Source organism: Asterias rubens, chromosome 6 (genome assembly GCF_902459465.1).
Source record: "Asterias rubens chromosome 6, eAstRub1.3, whole genome shotgun sequence".
Taxonomy (NCBI): Eukaryota; Metazoa; Echinodermata; class Asteroidea; order Forcipulatida; family Asteriidae; genus Asterias; species Asterias rubens.
This window is the reverse complement of record NC_047067.1, coordinates 13926546-13948519: the sequence shown is the minus strand read 5'-3', so window position 1 is coordinate 13948519 and position 21974 is coordinate 13926546. Positions and strand designations below refer to the sequence as shown.

Here is a 21974-nt window from a genome sequence, read left to right as displayed (position 1 = left end):
CAGTGAGTCATCAATGTATGTCGTGGCCGAGCGGATAAGAGTACTGAATTCAAAAGCTCTGGTGATTCTGTTCAGCAGAGTGGGGGTTTTAATCCCGGTCGTGACACTTGTGTCCCTGAGCAAGACACTTCACTATAATTGCTTCTCTCCACCCAGGGGTAAATGGGTACCTGTGAGGGCAGAGATGGTTCTTGTGATTGATTAGCCTTGATTGCGCTACATATTTGGCGGCTCAGGCTGTATACTCCGCAGGGAGCTTAGAAGGTTTAAGGAATGATTTAAGGCCCAGTGACCAGGGGTAATAATGTTGAGGCGCCATGAGCGTCACTGCGTGACGGACCTGAGCGCTATATAAGAAGCCACTATTATTATTAATGAATATCCACCTTTTTCCTCTCATTCAGACCAGCAGATCAAGCTTGGCAACAAACTGCTTGTATATATAAGGTAAGGATTATGAAACCTGTGCAAATTCAATTTTTTTCTTCACATTCTGACTTTGGAGCAAGCTTTAAAACATTGAAAGTTCTAGCTGTTTGAAGGAGACATACTTTAGCCAGAGCTACCAATAGCATGCAAAAGCTGGTGTTTTTGGTTAGCAGAGTTTTGGTTTTAGTCCCGTTTGTGACACTAACGTACTTAATTGAGCAATCGTTATTGCTGGGTCCTTTGGATGGGGCGTAGAGCCAGTGGTCCTGTGTGTTGTGTATTGCATGCTAAATAACCCAATTATGGTAAATAAATGAGTGTCTTTATGAAAAGTGTGTCTTATTTTATATTTCAGTTGCTGCTTAGCCGGGCGTGCCTATCCACTGGGTGACATTCCTTCAGATCTCATCAAATCAGTCAAAGAAGGGGTAAGTTCCATCAAACTAGAGTTTTATTTCCCCTGAAATCTTCTAATTGAGTGGTCCTCTATTTCAAACTTAACTCATTAAAATAAAAAACGCTTTAAGATGGCAGTAGATAATGCGCCATCATCACAATGTCAGATCCTGCTACCTTTGACTTGCATTAATTTCACATTGAGATTCGCAGTCGATCCACAAGCTGACATCACATCCTACCAATCATAACACACTTATGGAAAGCTTATGTCACTGCATGTTTATCCAATGAAACCATTGGGCCTGGTAGACCAGTGCCTGTCTTTGTCTGCAAGGATTAAGCAGGGTACCAGTCTAGGTTTATGAAACCATTGGGCCGGTAATACCAGAGCCTGGGCTAGTATGAAGTCTTATGAAGACCAGCAGCCGATTTCACGTAAGGCTAGGATTAATCCTATCCCGAGTTAGGGCGGGTAACCGGTCCTAACTTAGGATGGGTTCAATGCGTTCTAACGTCTATGGATACGGAACTCAACTCGTCATAAGTTCTAAGATAAATCCTAAGTTAGGAAGAGTTTTGTGAAATCGACGGCTGAGCCTGGACTGGTCTATTATTATGAATTCATTTGGCCTGTAAAACCAGAGCCTAGACTAGTCTAGGTTTATAAAGTCAGTGGGCTTGTACCAAGACCAGTGCCTGTCTTTATCCTTGGGGGCAACGACAGGGGACCAGTCTAGGGTCATAAGAGATTACGATACATTATCTTAACGCACATTATCTTAACGCAGGTCTGGAAGTGTCTTACGTCCCTTCACACTAAGCAAGCCAATGAGGAGGAGCATGTCTACCCTTACCTCAGGACGTTGCTTCATTTTGACACCAGGGAGTTTCTTAACGTTCTTGCACTCGCCTTCGAGGAACCAGAGTTTGCCTCTCAGGGAAGGTGAGTTGAACATTCAAATCTGATATTCATAAATACCCCAGACAGTTTCGCTATTCCTATTGGTGGAGAGCAAGTCACATGGGGGTGTTTAAACGGCTGATAAAGACATAACTTGAGCTGTTTAAGACCGACTGGCTTTGCATGTTTGGCGTGCAAGCTTATGTATGTCAATTTACTTCTGCGGAACGCAACTCATAGCTATTAGTACCATCGCGTGATCTATTTTGTAACGCTCGTAAACACATCCCAACGCGCTCAAAACATTTTTATAAAAGTTTTTGAAAATTAACAAACTTTGAAAATTCGCCAAATTTTCTTGTCAGATATTGTCTATAATTGTGAAATTGTCAGGTTCGTGGCCATGGGATACAGGCCCTCGCCTTTGGTCGTTTAGGAACTGATTGCCAACTCTTTTATTCCCTTATCAAAAAGTCTTGTTCCCTCAAGTCATTCTCTAACAAATTGAAACATCTCAGCCCAATTTCATTAGCAATAAAGCAATTTTTTCTTTTTCTTTTGTACAGTTCGTACGCAGCAGGTCTTCAATCCAAGCAGCGTATTGTCGACATCTTACTCCAAGTCATGGTAGAGAGCATCGGCTTCTCAGTAAGTGTCTCAACCTCTTAATAAGCCTTTTTGAGGTATGGTGGACACAATGCTACAACACTGTAAAGTTGTGGTAAATTTGTGCTTATTGACCATAGAAATAGAACGTATGTTATTCAGTGAAGTGCGTATTTTAGGCGACGCGGCGTTTACACGTAAACCTAATGACCACCAACATGGTGAGCGTGGCATCAGTCGCGGCGTGTGACGCGCGCGTAACACGTCCGCCATACCTCAAAAAGGCTTATAGTCGTTCTCTTATATCACATCCAGCCCAAAATTCTCCACTGTCTATTTAGTCTACATTGTATAAGTCGGCAGGCAATAGACCGATCCATTAAGCTCTGCCCCATTGCGTACTGACCAATATCAACGCAATGAAGGTCCGACAAATAAGGTCCGACATGCGTGCACGTATGCTGGGCGCAGGCGGCAGAGTTGTGCAGAAAGGCATTGGAGAGGCTCACATGTTCTTGCTCACACGTGCGTCGTGGGCGGAGCCTAATGGACCGGTCTATTGGCTAAGAGTAAGCCATTTGCGTGTTAGATTTTAGTATCGTCTAGTACAAGGACATGCTTGATCAAAATTTGAATTCCATAGACTATAGAGATAGTTGCTATGTCACATGTTTTGGGGCAAGCTTTTCGTAATTAAGAGACGGTGAACACCCATACACGATTCTGAATGGGTGTGTTCGGTACAATGATACCAGGGTTTGCTCATCTGGAGGTTGCTATGCAAAGGCTTGCCTCGAATCATGTGACATAGCAACTGTCTCTGTAGTCTCAGGAATTTAAATGTAAGTTGCAGACTAAACTCGCGAATGGCTTTTTTACAAACATACGTACACACAGCTGTGTTTATGGTGTCAACCGAGGACTTCTTTTTGTTCTCCCATTGTTTGGACATAGTTTTTTTTTGTCAGTAGTCCCCATTGGTTTTGTACGCGAAATTGAATCGAGGACGTCCTCGGTGTGACTTTTTCCCGGATCCGTTTTTGTTAAAACCCTCTCCATGTCCTTGGTTTGAATGCGTAGACATGCCAACGCTAGTGTGTGAACACCTGCAATCAGGCTCCTATTGGTTTTGTACACATTTTCCAACTGGGGACCTTTGTGCAACCTGGGACTTTTCCGCACCCGGGACCCTATTGTTCTCTTTTGTTATAGGTCCCTGGGTAAAACCAAATGATAATATTCCATTGTTTCCTAGTGGAATTTTCTCTGCCAAAATTGACAGTTTCACCTGAAAAAGTTTGTTGTAAAAATACTTGTTTTCTTTTATTTCTGTTTCAGCCGTCTCAGGTTGGATGTCTGTTTACATTCTTAGCGAGACAGATGGCCAAGAATGATAACAACATCGTCGTCAATCGACTCCTCTTTGAACAGGTACATTCATTTATTTATTTTTGGGTGGCACATTCAGTGAGCAACCGCTGGTCTTCCATTGATCCCAGCATGGACGGAGACACAATAAAAACTTGTACACATAGAATTGACAGAAACTTTGTACACAGTTTTAAAAACTGCTTTGTAAAATAGAGTCAAGTACAAACCACATGTGCAACTGACTGTACATTTTAAATATGTTGGGGTTGAACAAAGAAGAATTGTCTAGAGTGGGACTTGAACTAGCGATCTCCGGATTAACGAGCCAGTTGAGCATCTAGCCCTAATATTGGCAGTCTCCCTACAGTATTTTGTCAATATCTTTGTTCAGGGGTACCATTCAGAAGCCACTCAACGTGTAACTGTTTAAAGTGGGGGATCACAACAAGTTTATGATACAGCCTGGGAAGCAGCAGCAAAAAGATTACCTCGAGTGGATGCAACTTTCTTTTTCAAATATCAAGTTGTAAACAGAAAAAGCACAATCAACATTTGTAGGAAATGAATGTGTTTGATTCTTTACGAAGTTGCATGAAAATAAGGAAAGAAAAAACGCCCTTATTGCACAAATTTGTGTGCCTTCAGATGCCCAATAAAAGGCTTCAGCTGCAAGCTATTAATATTTGAGTGAGAAATTACCTCTTTCTCAAAAACTGCGATACTTTCAACAGCTCTCTATTCATTGCCATTACTCGTAACCAAGTAAGTTTTTATGCTAACAGTTATTTTGAGTAATTACCAATAGTGTATATTGCCTTAACAAGGAGATCACTTTATGAAAAACAATTGACGTTTTGACAATTTTTAGGTTGTTGAGTTTCTCTCCAATCCGGCTGACGAGACACGTCACGAGGAGAGAGAGCAAGCTTTGCTGCAACTTGTTAACGCTGGAGGACTTGAACAAGTCGATCAACAGAAGCTTCTTCGACTGGCAGAGGGCGCTAAATTGTGAGTCTTATTGAAGTCTTGAAGCTATGTATTGATACATGTCGTATCCGAATTGGTAACTACAGTCACATCCGTATGACCAAGGTATTAATGTTCGAAGCACCATGGGCGTCAATGAGTACCATATAAGAATGGTTGGACGGTCCCCAGGGAGTTGAACAAGTTGATATAAACTCCTTTAGCCATGCTACATCCTGTAGTCTTAGATCTCAAGGATCTTTCACAGGATTCTCGCTGTTCTAAAAAGTCCCGCATTCTGGAGCAGATCCACACTTAAAGTTGTTCCTATTTGATCTTAATGCTTCTCCAGTGCCTTTGGAACGGCCATAGCTAAATTATAAACCAATCGCCACATGCTATCCCTACTTGAGCGATACAGGTAGACCTGGGGCATGACTTGGGCATATTAAGTAAATTGCAAGATATGCCGCAATTGCCATACTGCAGATGTACACAGATTTAATGGTTTATATTTATTGTTTTGCTGCAGTTATCGTGTGAGCGAGCTTTTGTATGAGAAAAGACGTCAGTTTGATAGGATTCTACTCTGCTACCTCAGGGATCCAGCTAGGAAGGTGAGTACCAGGGAAACTCACATTGTTTCCAATTGAAAAGGGCCCAGTTTCATGGCTCTGCAATTTCCTCTATTAAAAGTCATCGGGATGTGGGTTCAAATCCCAGTCATGACACTTGTGTCCCTGAGCAAGACAATTAACTATAATTGCTTCTCTCCACCCAGGGATAAATGGGTACCCGTGAGGGCAGAGATGGTTCTTGTGACTGATTTAGCTTGGTGCGTTAGGGGGGGCTGAGATGGTTTCAAGAATGAAATAAATAGCCCATTGACTGGGGTAATAATGTTGGAGTGCCACGAGCAGCACTGAGTGATGGATTTGATCAATGTATAAGAAGTAATTTTTATTTGTATTATTATTATTATCATTATTGTTATTATAATTATTATAATAAGTTGATTGTGTTTATTGCAGCATGCTGTCTTTACCTACATCAACAACGTGATGATGGAGAGCTGTTATACAGACCCTGAGAAGGACGCTGTGCAGAGTGAAGCCCTCGAAAACCTCCAGGTATTATTGGTCAATCAACCTATCACTATTCATAATCAACCAACCAATTACAGTTTCTGTAACTGATCACATGATGTCCAATCGTAACTGTTGCATAGTAATGAAGACGCCCTTTCAATCTATGTGTTAGTTTGATCACTGTTCTATATTTTGAGTATGAATAATAATAATAATAATAATAATATAAAGCATTTATATAGCGCTCTACGGAGAACAGAGCGCTTTACATGAGACTATGACAACAAAAGAAAAACAAACAAACTAGGATGGGTGGGGGGAAAAAAATTTCTTGAGGAGGCTTTTGAATACAGGCAACGAGATCGCCTCTCTCAGACCCGCGGGGAGCTCATTCCATAGGCGAGGGGAAGGCTATAGAGAATGAGCTATCCTCAGCTTTCCGTCTAGTTCTAGGAACGGAAAGCCGGGTCTGATCAGGTTATATTGAAAGGTTAGAGTATTGAAAGGTTATCTTATCTTTTAACACTTTCAAGGAACTCTGGAATCGATTGAATTGCATCAGCCTTCACTCGAAAAAACCACTCAATTGCTATGTATAGTAGTAGTAGGTTGTCGGGCGTATCCGACGATGACGTCTTTGCACAATCAGTGTGTCCGCATGTGGCTGTATAGTCCCATTTCGAAAGCGGCACAGTCGCCCACAGTTGGGGCATGGACACTGTCTAGGTACAGCTGGCACAGCTGCAGCTGCAGCCTTTCTCCTCTCTCGGGCGGTGATCAGGCCAGCTCTTCTCTGCTCCTTAAAGCTGACAAGGGCATGACGCATGAGGGTGTGCCAATCTGTACGATCCTGAGCACACTGTTCCAACTCATTGGGAGGGATACCAGCATGTGTGATGTTGTCTTCCTCTATTTCTCCTACTAAGAGAGAGTTCTCCATAGAACAGCTGCTTTGGGAGCCTGGAATCGTCACTCGAATGATGTGGCCAGTCCATCTGTGCTGGGCTTTCAGGATGATGGCTTTGATGCTTTGGCTCTCTGACTTTTAAAGGATCTCGAGGTTTGTGACTCGATCTTGCCACCGTACACCAAGAATGGATCTCAGGCTGCGCATGTGGAAGCGCTCCAGCATTTTCAGGTGTCTTCTGTACAAGATTCAAGTTTCACATCCATACAGCAGACTTGTGAGGACGATTGCCTTGTACACCTGTAATTTTGTAGAATGGTTTATGCTGTGTTTTTCAGAACCTCTATTGGTCTCCTCCAATAATGGGGTGAAACGACCCAGTGGTTTAGAGCATCAAGTTCAAATTCTGGTGGTTTAGTCATCGGAGTGTGGGTTCAGGTCCCTTGGTCATGACACTGCGTCCTTGAGCAAGATACTTTACTGCAATTGCTTTTCTTCACCCAGGGGTATAAATGGGTACCTGCGAGGGTAGTGCTTGATATTGTGTATGAAAAAGCCTTTGGAGTGCCACGACAGCTCAGGTTGTATACAGGGAGCTGAGAAAGATTAAAGGGATGTCATTGAAGCGAAGAAGTCTGAAATGGATGGGACACGGACGCGTGTTGTTGTCCTGGTTTGATGACCAATGTGTGGGTGTATGGTGTGACCGTTCAATCTCAATCTTGTCCTCGCTGACGCGTGTTGTTGTCCTGGTTTGATGACCAATGTGTGGGTGTACGGTGTGCCCGTTCAATCTCAATCTTGTCCTCGCGGACGCGTGTTGTTGTCCTGGTTTGATGACCAATGTGTGGGTGTACGGTGGGCCCGTTCAATCTCAATCTTGTCCTCGCGGACGCGTGTTGTTGTCCTGGTTTGATGACCAATGTGTGGGTGTACGGTGGGCCCGTTCAATCTCAATCTTGTCCTCGCTGACGCGTGTTGTTGTCCTGGTTTGATGACCAATGTGTGGGTGTACGGTGTGACCGTTCAATCTCAATCTTGTCCTCGCGGACGCGTGTTGTTGTCCTGGTTTGATGACCAATGTGTGGGTGTACGGTGTGACCGTTCAATCTCAATCTTGTCCTCGCGGACGCGTGTTGTTGTCCTGGTTTGATGACCAATGTGTGGGTGTACGGTGTGCCCGTTCAATCTCAATCTTGTTCTCGCGGACGCGTGTTGTTGTCCTGGTTTGATGACCAATGTGTGGGTGTACGGTGTGACCGTTCAATCTCAATCTTGTCCTCGCGGACGCGTGTTGTTGTCCTGGTTTGATGACCAATGTGTGGGTGTACGGTGGGCCCGTTCAATCTCAATCTTGTCCTCGCTGACGCGTGTTGTTGTCCTTGTTTGATGACCAATGTGTGGGTGTACGGTGTGCCCGTTCAATCTCAATCTTGTCCTCGCGGACGCGTGTTGTTGTCCTGGTTTGATGACCAATGTGTGGGTGTACGGTGTGACCGTTCAATCTCAATCTTGTCCTCGCGGACGCGTGTTGTTGTCCTTGTTTGATGACCAATGTGTGGGTGTACGGTGTGACCGTTCAATCTCAATCTCGTCCTCGCGGACGCGTGTTGTTGTCCTTGTTTGATGACCAATGTGTGGGTGTACGGTGTGACCGTTCAATCTCAATCTTGTCCTCGCGGACGCGTGTTGTTGTCCTGGTTTGATGACCAATGTGTGGGTGTACGGTGTGCCCATTCAATCTCAATCTTGTCCTCGCTGACGCGTGTTGTTGTCCTGGTTTGATGACCAATGTGTGGGTGTACGGTGTGACCGTTCAATCTCAATCTTGTCCTCGCGGACGCGTGTTGTTGTCCTGGTTTGATGACCAATGTGTGGGTGTACGGTGTGACCGTTCAATCTCTATCTCGTCCCCAGCCTCCTGCTTCATTATATGAGTCTTCAAGAAATCAAAAACGAATTCCTCGCAGCAGGAATGGTCGGCTTCAGCTCTCTCAGGACGCCGTGAAGAATGATATTGTTTCTTCGACTATGATTCTGCAGATCATGAATCTGCTTTTCAAGTTGACATCTGTGGAGGTGATTGCCGTTGTTGATATTTTTTAAGCTTTCTGTAGAATCGCCTTGTTTGTGTTCCAGGTAGGAAACTGCTGACTTGAGGTCATATATTTTTTTATTTTGTAGGTTTTGTGTCTGTTGCAGCTGCTGGAAAAGACAGAAGTCTGACATCGTGTACAAATATTGTGAAATGCGCTTTTTAAGAGCTAGTTATTACTATTTTTATTGTTATAAAATCTCTTCTTTGTAAAGTCTGAAACGGTTGTCTGTGTTTGTCTACCCAGGATTTAGTAGCCATTGACAGCAAAGAGACAGCCCAGTTAGTCCTCAAGGTGTTTGCCAACTCTCTGGATGAGGTAATAGACAAACTTCATGACCGGTTAAAGCTACAGTATGAATTCCTGCAGGGTGTCTTTGATTATCGGGACGCAACAAGTACAGCCCTCGGACCAAAGGTAACCAGTTTAAGTTGGTTTTTACCCTTACATCAATTTGTGATGACAATAATAATAATAATACTAAAGGAGCACGTTGCCTTGGATCGGTCGAGTTGGTCTTTGAAAAGCGTTTGTAACCGTTTGTTATAAAATGCATATGGTTAGAAAGATGTTGTAAAAGTAGAATACAATGATCCACGGTTTTCCTTTTACCTCGTCGACTAACACGGTCGGCCATTTATGGGAGTCAAACACGGTCGGCCATTTATGGGAGTCAAATTTTTGACTCCCATAAATGGCCGACCGTGTTAGTTTGCAAAATAAAAATAAAAACCACGCAATTCAGGGCAAATTTGTGTGGATCATTATATTCTACTTTTAAAACATCTTTCTAACCATATACATTTTATAACAAAAAGTTACAAACGCTTTTTATAGACCAACTCGTTCGATCCAAGGCAACGTGTTCCTTTAATAATAATAGACTTTATATCGCTAATAATAGACTTTATCGCTTTTATCTAATGGTGTCTCAAAGTGCTTAGACTCCTTCTGCGATATTAATGCAAAAATGTAAAGTTGTGACTTCAATTAATTTGATTTTGTATTTGTTTAGATGTTAATTGATTCCGGTTGTGAAGTCAGGGACTCTCACTAAAGCGAACTTAATCACTGTACTAGCCAAAAACCCAATTGAGAGAAGACAAGGAAAGAAGTTTTAATTTTAGATGTGGGAGGAAAACCCCAGAAAATTATTCCAGGGAAAACCCTCGCAGTCATCAGGCAGGGACTGAAAACCCAATTCACATTCAGTGCCCTGGAGAGGATTCGAACTGGGGTCCCAGAGGTGGAAGGTGAGGCAAGACACCACCACGCCAACCTGTGTGATGTTAATGACACTAGACACTATTGGTAATTGTCCAAGACCAGTCTTCTCACATGGTGTATCTCAACATATGCATGAACTAACAAACCTGTGAAAATTTGAGCTCAATTGTTTGTCAAAGTTGCGCGATAATAATGAAAGATAAACTGCCCTTGTCACACGAAGTTGTGTGCTTTCATATGCTTGATTTGGAGACCTCAAATTCTAATTCTGAGGTCGCAAAATCAAATTCGTGGAAAACTACTTCTTTCTCGAAAACTACGTTACTTCAGAGGGAGCCAGTTCTTACAATGTTTTATACTTTAAACCACTCCCCATTACTCATTACCATGTAAGAATTCATGCTAACATTTTGAGTAATTACCAATAGTGTCCACTGCCTTTAAGTGGGAATGTCTACAGAGTTCAAATAATGTTCCAAATGATGATTCTTTTGATCTCTAGGAGCAGTCACAGTCCGACCCCGCCATTCATGAGAAGTACATTGACCTAATGTGCCAGTTCAACCCTAGTGCCGTCCATCATTACATCAGGAACGTAGAGGGATATCGCCTTGAGGAGACTCTGCAGGTAGGTCAAGATTAGCCTCAACGTCCGAGTTCTCACTTTGAGTTTGAGTGCGCACATTTTTCTTTTTTTTCCTTACAAGTGCTGCTTCATAAGTGAAGATTACATACAAACGTTATGCACAGTCAGCAGCAGACATTGTAAGTACAGTTTTTACTGGCAGTGTACATGTAAAAAACTAAAGACAGCAAAAAAGTAACTCGGCTGTTGTAAAAGCACCTATATTTTAAAATTGTTACTCATATTCTAAAAATGAAAATACCAGGATTTTGACACCTTGTTTGTTACATTCAGTCGAGTATTGTTGTCGCGGTAAGTGCTTACAAGTGAAAAGTGCCGATTTCCATTGTTGCAGTAATTCCTATTGACAAGAACAGCTTTTCAAAATTCCCGCTATTAGCTTCACGCTGAATCACAGGAGAGATAAATCATTATGAGTAACAATTTTAAATTATAGGTGCTTTTACAACAGTCTAGTTACTTTTTTTGCTGTCTTTATGTACCATGCAAACCTGATGCCGTACATGCATCTGAATTTACAGGTGTGGCTACAACTGTTGCTAAGGATGTCATATACATCAATGCATAATAATATTTATTATTCAAAGAAAACGCCTTCCATGTCACAGACATCACAAAGCACTGTACAATTAAAACCATTAAAAATACAGACAATTATGTTATTACAGAAAAACAGCCATATTAAACATTAAAATTCAAGAAATATCTTAAAGTTTTCAGATAAGATTTAAAAATTTCAAATGTATTGGCAGATTGGATGGCTGCTGGCAGCCTGTTCCACAAACGAGGGGCATGCATTGAAAATGAACGATTGCCATAATATTTAGTTTTGGCTACAGGCTGGTTTAAGTATACCACACCGGAGGAAGATGAGCGAAGAGTACGAGTAGTAGATTTCTGCGATGACGCAGCTATCCAAATGTAGCCGTAGCTGTCAATTCAGACAGGACCTGAAATCACACAACCAGAGTGGGCAGTTCATCCTTTCATTTTGAAGTAATATGTTTTCGCAAACATTTCTTTGTTCTTTTAGATTGTGAGACGTCGCAAGATAGCAGATGCCACAGCTTACCTTCTCGAGATGGCTGGTGATATACAAGGAGCTTTCAGGATTATGCTGGAGAGTTTGTCCAGTAGTATACGCATCCTGTCGGATACAATGCAGTCAGACAAAATGGCCGATAACACTAAAGGTACATGTGAGGGCGCTGTTCGTTTAGCTTTCAGGATTATGCTAGAGAGGTTGTCCAGTAGTATACGCAGCCTTGTGAGGGCGCTGTTCATTTAGCTTTCAGGATCATGCTAGAGAGTTTGTCCAGTAGTATACGCAGACTATCCGATACAATACAGTCGGACAAAACAGCCGATAACACTAAAGGTACATGTGAGGGCGCTGTTCATTTAGCTTTCAGGATCATGCTAGAGAGTTTGTCCAGTAGTATACGCAGCCTATCCGATACAATACAGTCAGACAAAACAGCCGATAACACTAAAGGTACTTGTGAGGGCGCTGTTCATTTAGCTTTTAGTTCTAAGGAGAAAGTAGAGCCAAAAAGACGAACTTTATTTGTTGTAGGTCTGCGTCAACATTATAGAAATAGTATCTCATTTTAGCAAAAGGAAAAGAAATTGTCCCTTGTTGTTTATCTTTCCAGGTTTATATTTTCTCTTGTACTGTGCTTTCGGTGTGTATTTGATGTATGCTTTTACCCTCATTTATAATTTCTATTTTCTTAACTATGCTTTTGTGTGTGTATATTTGATGTTTGCTTTTACCCATGTATTGATAATTTCTATTTTCTTAACTATGCTTTTGTGTGTGTATATTTGATGTATGCTTTTACCCATGTGTTGATAATTTCTATTTTCTTAACTATGCTTTTGTGTGTGTATATTTGATGTTTGCTTTTACCCATGTATTGATAATTTCTATTTTCTTAACTATGCTTTTGTGTGTGTATATTTGATGTATGCTTTTACCCATTTGTTGATAATTTCTATTTTCTTAACTATGCTTTTGTGTGTGTATATTTGATGTTTGCTTTTACCCATGTGTTGATAATTTCTATTTTCTTAACTATGCTTTTGTGTGTGTATATTTGATGTTTGCTTTTACCCATGTGTTGATAATTTCTATTTTCTTAACTATGCTTTTGTGTGGGTATATTTGATGTATGCTTTTACCCATTTGTTGATAATTTCTATTTTCTTAACCATGCTTTTTTGTGTGTTTATATTTGATGTATGCTTTTACCCATTTGTTGATAATTTCTATTTTCTTAACTGCTTTTGTGTGTGTGTACTACTGGATGTATGCTTTTACCCATTTATTGATAATTTATATTTTCTTAACTATGCTATTTGTGTGTGTATTTGATGTATGCTTTTACCCGTTTATAATTTGCATTTTCTTAAACATGCTTTTTTGTGTTTACCTGTTTATTGATAATTGATATTTTCTTAACTATGCTTGTGTGTGTGTATTTGATGTATTCTTTCCCCTGTTAATTGTTAATTTAAATTTTCTTATTATGCTTCTTTGTGTGTGTGTATTTGATGTACATGTATGCTTTTATCCCTATTTATTGTTCATATTTTTTTCTATTTTCTTAACTTTGTAAATAGTTTATATGGTGTCTACCTTTTGATAGTTTATTATTTCAAATGAAGAAACCATTAGTAATTTATTTAAAAAACAGGAATTTAAAGAGCTTTTTTGTAACTTGCAGATCCGAGTGTTGCCATCTGTGGCATGCAGGCTGGCTTAATGGTCATTATTCAACTGTGTCAGCGAAACTCTGCTAAGCTAGATGAACCAGAGAGAGAGGTAGGTATACCAAAGTACCAAGGCACAGTGTCATAAAGCCTGTAAGCACAAAAACTTGCTTAGCACAGAAAAGTATTGCCTAGCAGAAACAGTTCACCAACCAAAATTACATTAAGTTTGCATCATTGTGGCGTGCGCCCCACTAAATTTTTGCTTAGCAAAGAAATTTGACAGGATCTGTGGTTTCTGTTACTGGATCTGATGATTGTTTAATGGAGAAAAGTCAAGTCGGATAGGCAATTAGATTATGGTTATGGTTATGAACAACCAGGTTTGATAAGTTAGTGTGCCTTAACTTGGTTAAACTTGGTTACAGGCTCTTTGGTTTCTGTTACTGGATCTGATGATGGTTTATGTCAAGTCTGTTATGGTTATGGACAACCAGGTTGGAATAGTTGTATTATGTGCTTTAACTTGGTTTAACTTGGTTACAGGCTCTTTGGTTTCTGTTACTGGATCTGATGATGGTTTATGTCAAGTCTGTTATGGTTATGGACAACCAGGTTGGAATAGTTGTATTATGTGCTTTAACTTGGTTTAACTTGGGTTACAGGCTCTTTGGTTTCTGATGTTGGATCTGATGATGGTTTAATGTCAAGTCGGTTATGGTTATGCTTCTGGTTGTGAACAACCAGGTTTGAATTGTTCTGTGTGCCTTAACTTGGTTTAACTTGTTTACAGGCTCTGTGGTTTCCGTTACTGGATCTGATGATGGCTTCACAGAGGAAACTCAAATCATCCCTCGGAGACGACCATTTTGAGGGTAAGTCACTTCAACATAAATAATAATACAGTAAATAAATAATAACTGGTACAGTTTTTAATTAATGCTGACATTAATCTTGTTTATTTGTGATTGGGAAAACAATTTAAATGTCTCAATATTTTGAAGTCAGAAAGAAGGATAATTTAGTTAAAATGGCTACCTTGGTTTAAATAACATAACTTTAAAAATGTGTCTGTTAAAAGTTTGCTTTAAACCTTTTTGTTTTCCTACATTTTTGCTTGCTATTTTTACTTCCTTATCATTTCATTTCTAATTTTTTTTTTTTCTTCAAATATTTGTTTAACCTTTCTTGTTTAAAATATGCCCTTGTATGTGTATTTTGTATGCATATTTGTAATATTTTTATTGCTGTTTTTTTGTTTTGTTTTAGGCAGTACTTCGGGCTCCAGCTGTTTCTTTTTCCTTCCTGTATTTAAATTGCTCATTGCTTTATTTTAAAATTGTTTTTTACCTAATTAATGTGCATTATTGTACTTTTTATCTTCCCGAGAAATGAAATAAGTATAAGTATAAAAATATAAATACATTGATCATCACATCTGAAATACACAAATTCTTATTCTTATGTAGCAGGAAATTATTCGTATTTTGATAGAGAATAATTGACTTATCACAATTTAATGAAAGTATTTTAAAGTCTTTTGTACATTGATTTGGTTACAGCGTTCAAGGACCTGACGAGACATGTGTTAAATAGTATGATGGGATATATTGCTCTGCCGGCCGTCTTACAGAAAATCATGCAGGTAAACGCAGCAACTTTCATAATATTCTTCACTTTATTTGAAAAAGACTATCCAGTTCAGTACCATTGTCTTTTCATTCGGTGTGTTTAAAGGGTCTGGGTACTTATTTGTACGACAGAAAACACAAACTTCCACAGATTTACATTCAACTTACATGGTTTACAGCTAATAAAAGTACAAAAATTCCCTTAAAATATAACTTGCTTAGGTGCTTTAGTTTTTATGGAAAAATGTTCGTGCCTGTACAATGGATTAACACGACACTCCTGAATACATTGCGCTGTGAATTGCACTGTGTTTTCTCTTAAAAACTTGCCAATTAATGAAGCTGAAACTTCTACAGGTTAAATTATATTACAAACATCTTCATTCACAGTGAGTAGGGATTCACGCCATGGTGCCAAATACTTGATCTACAAAAGGTATCAAAACCCTTTTACAGTGTTCACTCCATTTATGTTGATTCCAATGTCATCCAAATAAAAAGTGAAACTAAATCAAATGAGACGTAGTAAAATACTAGAACCATTTTCAGATACTAAACATGTTTCGGCAGTTATTTAAAGACAGGAATGGGAAAAGTGTTTTGCTTTTGTCTCCTAAGGACCCGACTTACAGCACGGGGAAGTTTGGTGAGATCAAGGAACTGATACTTGGGATGCTGGACACCTACAACTACGAGAAGGTAGGTTTACTCCCGTTTCAAGAAAAGCTTTACTGAGACCCCAATAATAGTTTGATCTGAACAATTACCCCTGAGCTCAGAATTTTTTGTAGCTACATGTAAGAGACCGAAATTTTCGCATGTCACTTTTTTGGCCAGTGCGTAAAGCGCTCACCTCTCACCACTGTGGCCCTGGTGCGATACCCGCCAAAGGCCATATGTGAGTAGAGTTTTGTGTTGGTTCTCTTCTATGCCACAAGGGTTTTTCTTCTGGCCCTCTGATTTTCCCCTTTCAGGAAAATCAAACACTTTAGATCACTTTGGCTGTGCTCTGTGGTCATATGTGGGTTGATATGGGAGACTGCCAGAGGCACCCTTTAATGCTTGCAGCCTGAACACATAGCCTTCTAGTAAGGATGACTAGTCTTCCACTTTGTTCTTAATATATTGTCTTCATTGCTTGGAGGATGTTGAAAATAGAAATTCCTTCCATTTGTCTTTTGTCCAATGTTTTCTGTATTATGAAAGAAATTGTATGATACCATTGGTCAAAGTTTCACAGATTTTTAGTATCTTATCTGGAAAGAACAAATTTATTTTCTTTATGAGTTCTCGGGATAAAACCATTATGAATTGTGTTGCTAATTACATATTCTCTGCATACAAATTAAAAGAAAACCAAGTGTAATTTAATATTTGTTCATGCTAACCTCTCCTTCTTTGTTTTTTTTTGTAAGTTTAAAATTGTTTGAACCCTTCCCTAGGGTATAAAACCATTATGAATTGTGCTGCCAAGTACATATTATTTTAATGTTTGTTCATGCTAACCTCCCCTTCTTTGTTATGCTTGAAGGCAGTGGACACTCTTGGTAATTACTCAAAATAATTATTAGCATAAAACCTTACTTGGTAACAAGTAATGGGGAGAGGTTGATAGTATAAAACATTGTGAGAAGCGGCTCCCTCTGAAGGGACGTAGTTTACGAGAAAGAAGTCTTTTTCCACGAATTTGATTTCGAGACCTCAAGGTTAGATTTTGGGGTCTTGAAATCAAGCATCTGAAAGCACACAACTTTGTGTGATAAGGGTGTTTTTTCTTTCATAGTTATCGCGCAACTCCGACGACCACTCGAGCTCAAATTTTCACAGGTTTGTTATTTTATGCATATGTTGAGATACATCAAGTGAGAAGACTGGTCTTTAACAATTACCAATAGTGTCCAGTGTCTTTAAACATTTTGTTATTGTTGTAACCCTTCCCCAGGGTATGGGGTCTGTTCCGTTATTTGTAATAAAACTAATACTATACAAAGTTATTTTGTTTCTTGCAGGAGCTGTCAACATATATTAACATAAAATTACAGCAAACAACATTGTAATAATATTGCATCACCTTCCCTTACAAAGATTTGCATTTTCCTCATACATTGCAGAGTTCTATATCCCAAAGCTCTGCGTATTCTTAATGACAGAATTTTAACTTTATGACTGCATTCTGATTTTTATTCATAACGTGCTGATTTTAATATTTTGTAATGCACATGTAGGCCTATATAACATGGAAAGGTTTGCGGTAACACCATGTATTGACTATCTCTAAATGAGTTGGGGTGGTTCTGAAAAGAACCGTTAGTTTCAACTCGACGTTTCGATCAGTATGCTCTGACTCATCACCAAGCTAATCCCCCTCCCAGTACTTCAGCAGCATGCAGCATCAGAGTCCAGCCTTCTCCAGAAGACGATCGGAGCATACTGATCGAACATCAAGTTGAAACTAAACGGTTCTTTTCAGAACCACCCCAACTCATTTAGAGATAGTCATTATATGGTTTTACCGCAAACCTTTCCATATCGTATTTCCACCATGCAAAGTTTCAAATCCTACTTAGGCCTACATGTATATAGTAATACTTTTCATAAATATTTGTAGTTTTCTATACATTTTTGTATATACATGTAATAGTTATTTTAAGTAAGTGTGTGGTTGTTTGTATTTAAAGCCATTGGACCCTTTTGGTACAGAAAAAAAAGTTCACAGATTTACAAATAATTTACAGGGTTTACAGAAGGTAATGGTGAAAGACTTCTCTTGAAATATTAGTCCAGGAAATGCTTTACTTTTTGAGAAAACGGTAAAACAATATAAAATCTCGTTAGCGAGAATTACGGATTTGTTATAAACACAGTCATGACACGGCGAAATGTGCGAAAACAGGAGTGGGTTTTCCCGTTATTTTCTCTCGACTCCGATGTCCGATTGAGCCTAAATTTCCACAGGATTGTTATTTTATATATAAGTTGTGATACACGAAGTGTGGGACTTGGACAATACTGTTTACCGAAAGTGTATAATGGCTTTAAGTAAAAACATGTTTTTAGACACGCAAAACCAAAATGCATTTCACTGTATATATTTTACATGTGACAATAAAGCATCAATCTTTTCCTTTATGCAGACGCTACTAAGGACCACCAACAATCTCCTGGACCATGACCTCTATTGGTCGCTGAATAACTTGACTCAAGCAGTCAGTCGTGGTTTGATCCCTCGTAAGGAATCGTGCTTCATCTGTCATCGTAACTTCACTAAGATTGGAGAGGATGAAGCAGTCGTCGTCTTCAGGTACCAAATTATATATTTATATTTGTACCTATTTGAATTATTATTTTTACTTGTAAATGTACTTTTCGGCCTGTTCGGTCGCCACTGCAGTATACTTAGAAACAAACCAGATTACGATTTCTGTGGGTAAAATACAACTTTTGGGATTAAATAATATTTTTTTTTGAACACCAGGTCGTAATAATAATATTTTTGGTTGACATTGATTATTCTGAATATCCCCTTAAGTAAAAACCTTCTCTGTCTTTACAGCTGCGGTCATACCTACCACACCCAGTGCCTGCATACCTCAGGTTGCTCCTCCATGATAGAAGGGAAACAACACTGGACATGCTACCAGTGTTACAGCACCAGACGGACGGGCAAAGGCAGGCTACTCAACGTTAGGAAATCAGAACACTTTGCCAGCGTGGCTGGGGAGAAAGGAATGGTGGAGAGGGGCTCGGTTAAGAAGAGCGGAGCTGCCGTGGCAGGAGCCAGTGGGAAAAATGAGGTTACTTTCTTTCAATTGTTCATACTACAGACCGAGAGCCTTTTTTACCTGAAACAATTTTTAACAAGAGACCCACATCAAAATCACATCAATGTTAAAAAATAGCAAATTCAAGTTGTGTGAAAGCTATCATTTCTTAAATAATAATCAAGGACCCTCGTTATTTTTAACAGACTTCCACACTTACCAAAAATAATAACAATGTTATAAGATCACCTTTCTTTCATACATGTATTTTACAGAAATTGAATCAGACACGTACAATTAAATATGGTTGGGACTATAAACTTAGTCTCGGAAGCTTAAACACACCCTAGACTTGTACAGTTTTTTTTTTTTTTACTAAACTTGACTTTCTTTTTGTTGACAGAGTGTACAGATGGACCCAGAGCAACTAGCAGCGTTGGAGTTACTCAAGAAGAGACTAGAAGGCCCATCTAGGGTAAGGCTCCATATATAACTGTCATAGCTGATTTTGATCCGAGTTAGATTTATGATTGGTTGAACCCAAAAGTTTTCATCTCATCACTAAGCTATCTATTTTCCTTTCAGCTCGCGGTGTTGTGTGAGGTCACTAGAGCGTATCGTGATCAGCCATCGTCAGCCAGTGGCTACGTCCGAGCAGACAGCATGCTCCTATCAGATAGCTTCAAACTCCGGCTAGCCCCGCCTCCTTCAGAGAATTGACAGGTCAGGGGTCATAATGGATCGTCCGAGCAGACAGCATGCTCCTTTCTGATAGCTTCAAACTCCGGCTAGCCCCGCCTCCTTCAGAAGATTGACAGGTCAGGGGTCATAAGGCCTCAGACAGCAGCATTTTACATTAATACTTGTAGTTAGCAGAATATTTGTCAATGTTTTGCCCAAGACATGTAAAGCTCCTCAAACATGGAATTTCGTGCCTCGCTCAGTTTTCTTGATTTCCCTGAATTCCTTGCCAAATAATAAGCATAAATTGTCTCAATTTCTACACACCATAAGATTGTCCAGAAAATGTATAAATTATTATATACTTCATACAAATACATGTATGTATATCTTTATTTACCCATTATTACAAATGTACATAACTTAAGAATATTTAATACATGATGAAGTATGACCTAGGACTGATTAAGTTTTTTAATTTACATGAATTTCTATGAAATTTGAGGGCATCTGTGTTACTTTTCTACAGCTCAGTTAATTGTTTTCTGTTTCATCTGCCATCTTGTATCATTTTAATAATGTTAATTTTTCATGTGCAATTTATTTTTGTAAAGAATGTTAAATTGGTAGTCAATGACCTTAGATTCAAATACAGTTTCTAGATCAGAACTGCTGCTAATGTAAGAAAGGCACTCTCATTTGCTGCTGGTCTTGTGAGCAGGCAATGATTCAAATCATTGTGAATGCCTGCAACCGTGGACCTCCTATCGTCCCTCTTTTGTTTATACTCTAACTATTTTGCAACAGTTCCAATTGGTTTTGTACACGTTTTCCAACTGTGGACCTTTCCTGAACCGTGGACCCTATTGTCCTCTTTTGTTAAAGGTCCCTAGTTTGAATGTGTATAGACGATGTGATGTTTACATTCAAACCACCCTCTGTTGACAAAACACTATATACGTCATGTTTCGCCGGGCACTGAATTGCGCAGTCATAGTAAGATTGCGTACACTTTCTAGCTGGCTGCCAAAACAAGGTTTTGCCCGGCGGTATGCGCGTGAATCATGTTATGGTTTTCGTGTGACGTCAGAGGTCACATCGTCGATACCTACTCACACCCACACACGTCGTTAAATCAGTGCACTTAGATGCATCTAATACATGTGTTTGTATAATGGTTGCGTTGACTTGAGAATCATCGTGGAATATTTGGTCAGATTTGTTGATTGTTGTTTGCATTTCGATCTGTCATTTAACAGTTGTGTTCAATCTCCTTGCTGTAAAGTTCTTTGTTCAGTTTATAGTCCGTGTAATAAAAGGTAACTATTTGAAACAAAAAAATGTTTTTTTAAACCGATGGTTGATGTTTTTAATTGTTGAGTGTACATTGAAGACCTTGCAAGTGTAAGGTTAATTCATACCATGTTGTGGTTTTGCGCACAGAACTGGTGGCCCAGCTGTTAGAGTGTGGCTTTGAATCTAAGTCATGACTTTCACGTCCTTGAGCGAGACACCATAATTGCTTCTTGTTACCCAGGAGTAAAAGAGATTGTTGACGAGAATGATTGCCAACATGTGTGCCCATTTGGCTGCCGGTGCTGCATTCTCTTAAAGGCACTTCACACTGTTGGTAATTACTCAAAATAATTATTAGCATAAAACCTTACTTGGTAACGAGTAATGGGGAGCTGTTGATAGTATAAAACATTGTGAGAAACGGCTCCCTCTGAAGTGGAGTAGTTTTCAAGAAAGAAGTATTTTTCCTTGAATTTTGATTTCGAGACCTTGGATTTAGATTTTGAGGTCTCGAAATCAAGTATCTGAAAGCACACAACTTTGTGTGACAAGGGTGTTTTTTTCTTTCATTATTATCTCGCAACTTCGCCGATCAATTGAGCTCAAATTTTCACATGTTTGTTATTTGATGCATAGGTTGAGATACACCGAGTGAGAAGACTGGCCTTTGACAATTACCAATAGTGTTCAGTGTCTTTAATGAGTTGAGATGGTTTAGGAACGCTTACGGCCTGACGGACAGGGGAGATATTGTAAGATGCTCAAGTTAAGACAAGTTACTCGTCCTAACTTAAGACTAGCCATACGTTTTAGTATCTCATGAGACTAGTCCTAAGAGGACTGGTCCCGACTCTTTGTGAGATCGACCCCTAACATAATTCAAATATAATTTGAAATGTCTTTTCTGATGGACACCTTTTTAACGTATTGTAACTTAAACTAATGTTTTTATAGTAGTGCTTTTTCATAACTTTTTTTAATTTTGCGGTTTGTGGTTTTATTTATTGGCTGGTCCATGTTTGTGGTTTATATTATTAGAAATCTTTTATGCTCATTGTTTTTTTTTTCACGCAAATGACAAGAAACATCAAAACGAATGAGCAGCAAGGCTTACCCCTTGTAATTTTAGCTCAAATGACATAAAACATCAACAGGAATAAGCAGGAAGGCTTACCCCTGGTAGTTTTAGCTCAAATGACATGAAATGTCAAAAGGAATTAGCAGCAAGGATACGCCTTGTAATTTTAGCTCAAA

At 39.4% G+C, this 21974-nt stretch overlaps 1 protein-coding gene across 1 annotated transcript in view; it reads left to right on the top strand.

The window, feature by feature from the left end:
- The window catches only part of LOC117291640 (vacuolar protein sorting-associated protein 8 homolog), a 39532-nt gene extending 19221 nt beyond the window's left edge, over window positions 1–20311 (top strand). Inside the window, exons 22-40 of the mRNA XM_033773482.1 lie at window positions 405–447; window positions 785–857; window positions 1617–1771; window positions 2296–2377; window positions 3674–3766; window positions 4575–4714; window positions 5205–5289; window positions 5704–5802; window positions 9010–9180; window positions 10493–10618; window positions 11670–11829; window positions 13366–13463; window positions 14145–14226; window positions 14914–14996; window positions 15601–15681; window positions 18117–18283; window positions 18536–18776; window positions 19147–19218; window positions 19329–20311. Of these exons, the coding sequence (XP_033629373.1) occupies window positions 405–447; window positions 785–857; window positions 1617–1771; window positions 2296–2377; window positions 3674–3766; window positions 4575–4714; window positions 5205–5289; window positions 5704–5802; window positions 9010–9180; window positions 10493–10618; window positions 11670–11829; window positions 13366–13463; window positions 14145–14226; window positions 14914–14996; window positions 15601–15681; window positions 18117–18283; window positions 18536–18776; window positions 19147–19218; window positions 19329–19463 (2186 nt within the window). The 3' untranslated portion in view covers window positions 19464–20311. The remainder of the gene's footprint in view (window positions 1–404; window positions 448–784; window positions 858–1616; window positions 1772–2295; window positions 2378–3673; window positions 3767–4574; window positions 4715–5204; window positions 5290–5703; window positions 5803–9009; window positions 9181–10492; window positions 10619–11669; window positions 11830–13365; window positions 13464–14144; window positions 14227–14913; window positions 14997–15600; window positions 15682–18116; window positions 18284–18535; window positions 18777–19146; window positions 19219–19328) is intronic.
- The last annotated feature ends 1663 nt before the right edge of the window (window positions 20312–21974 follow it).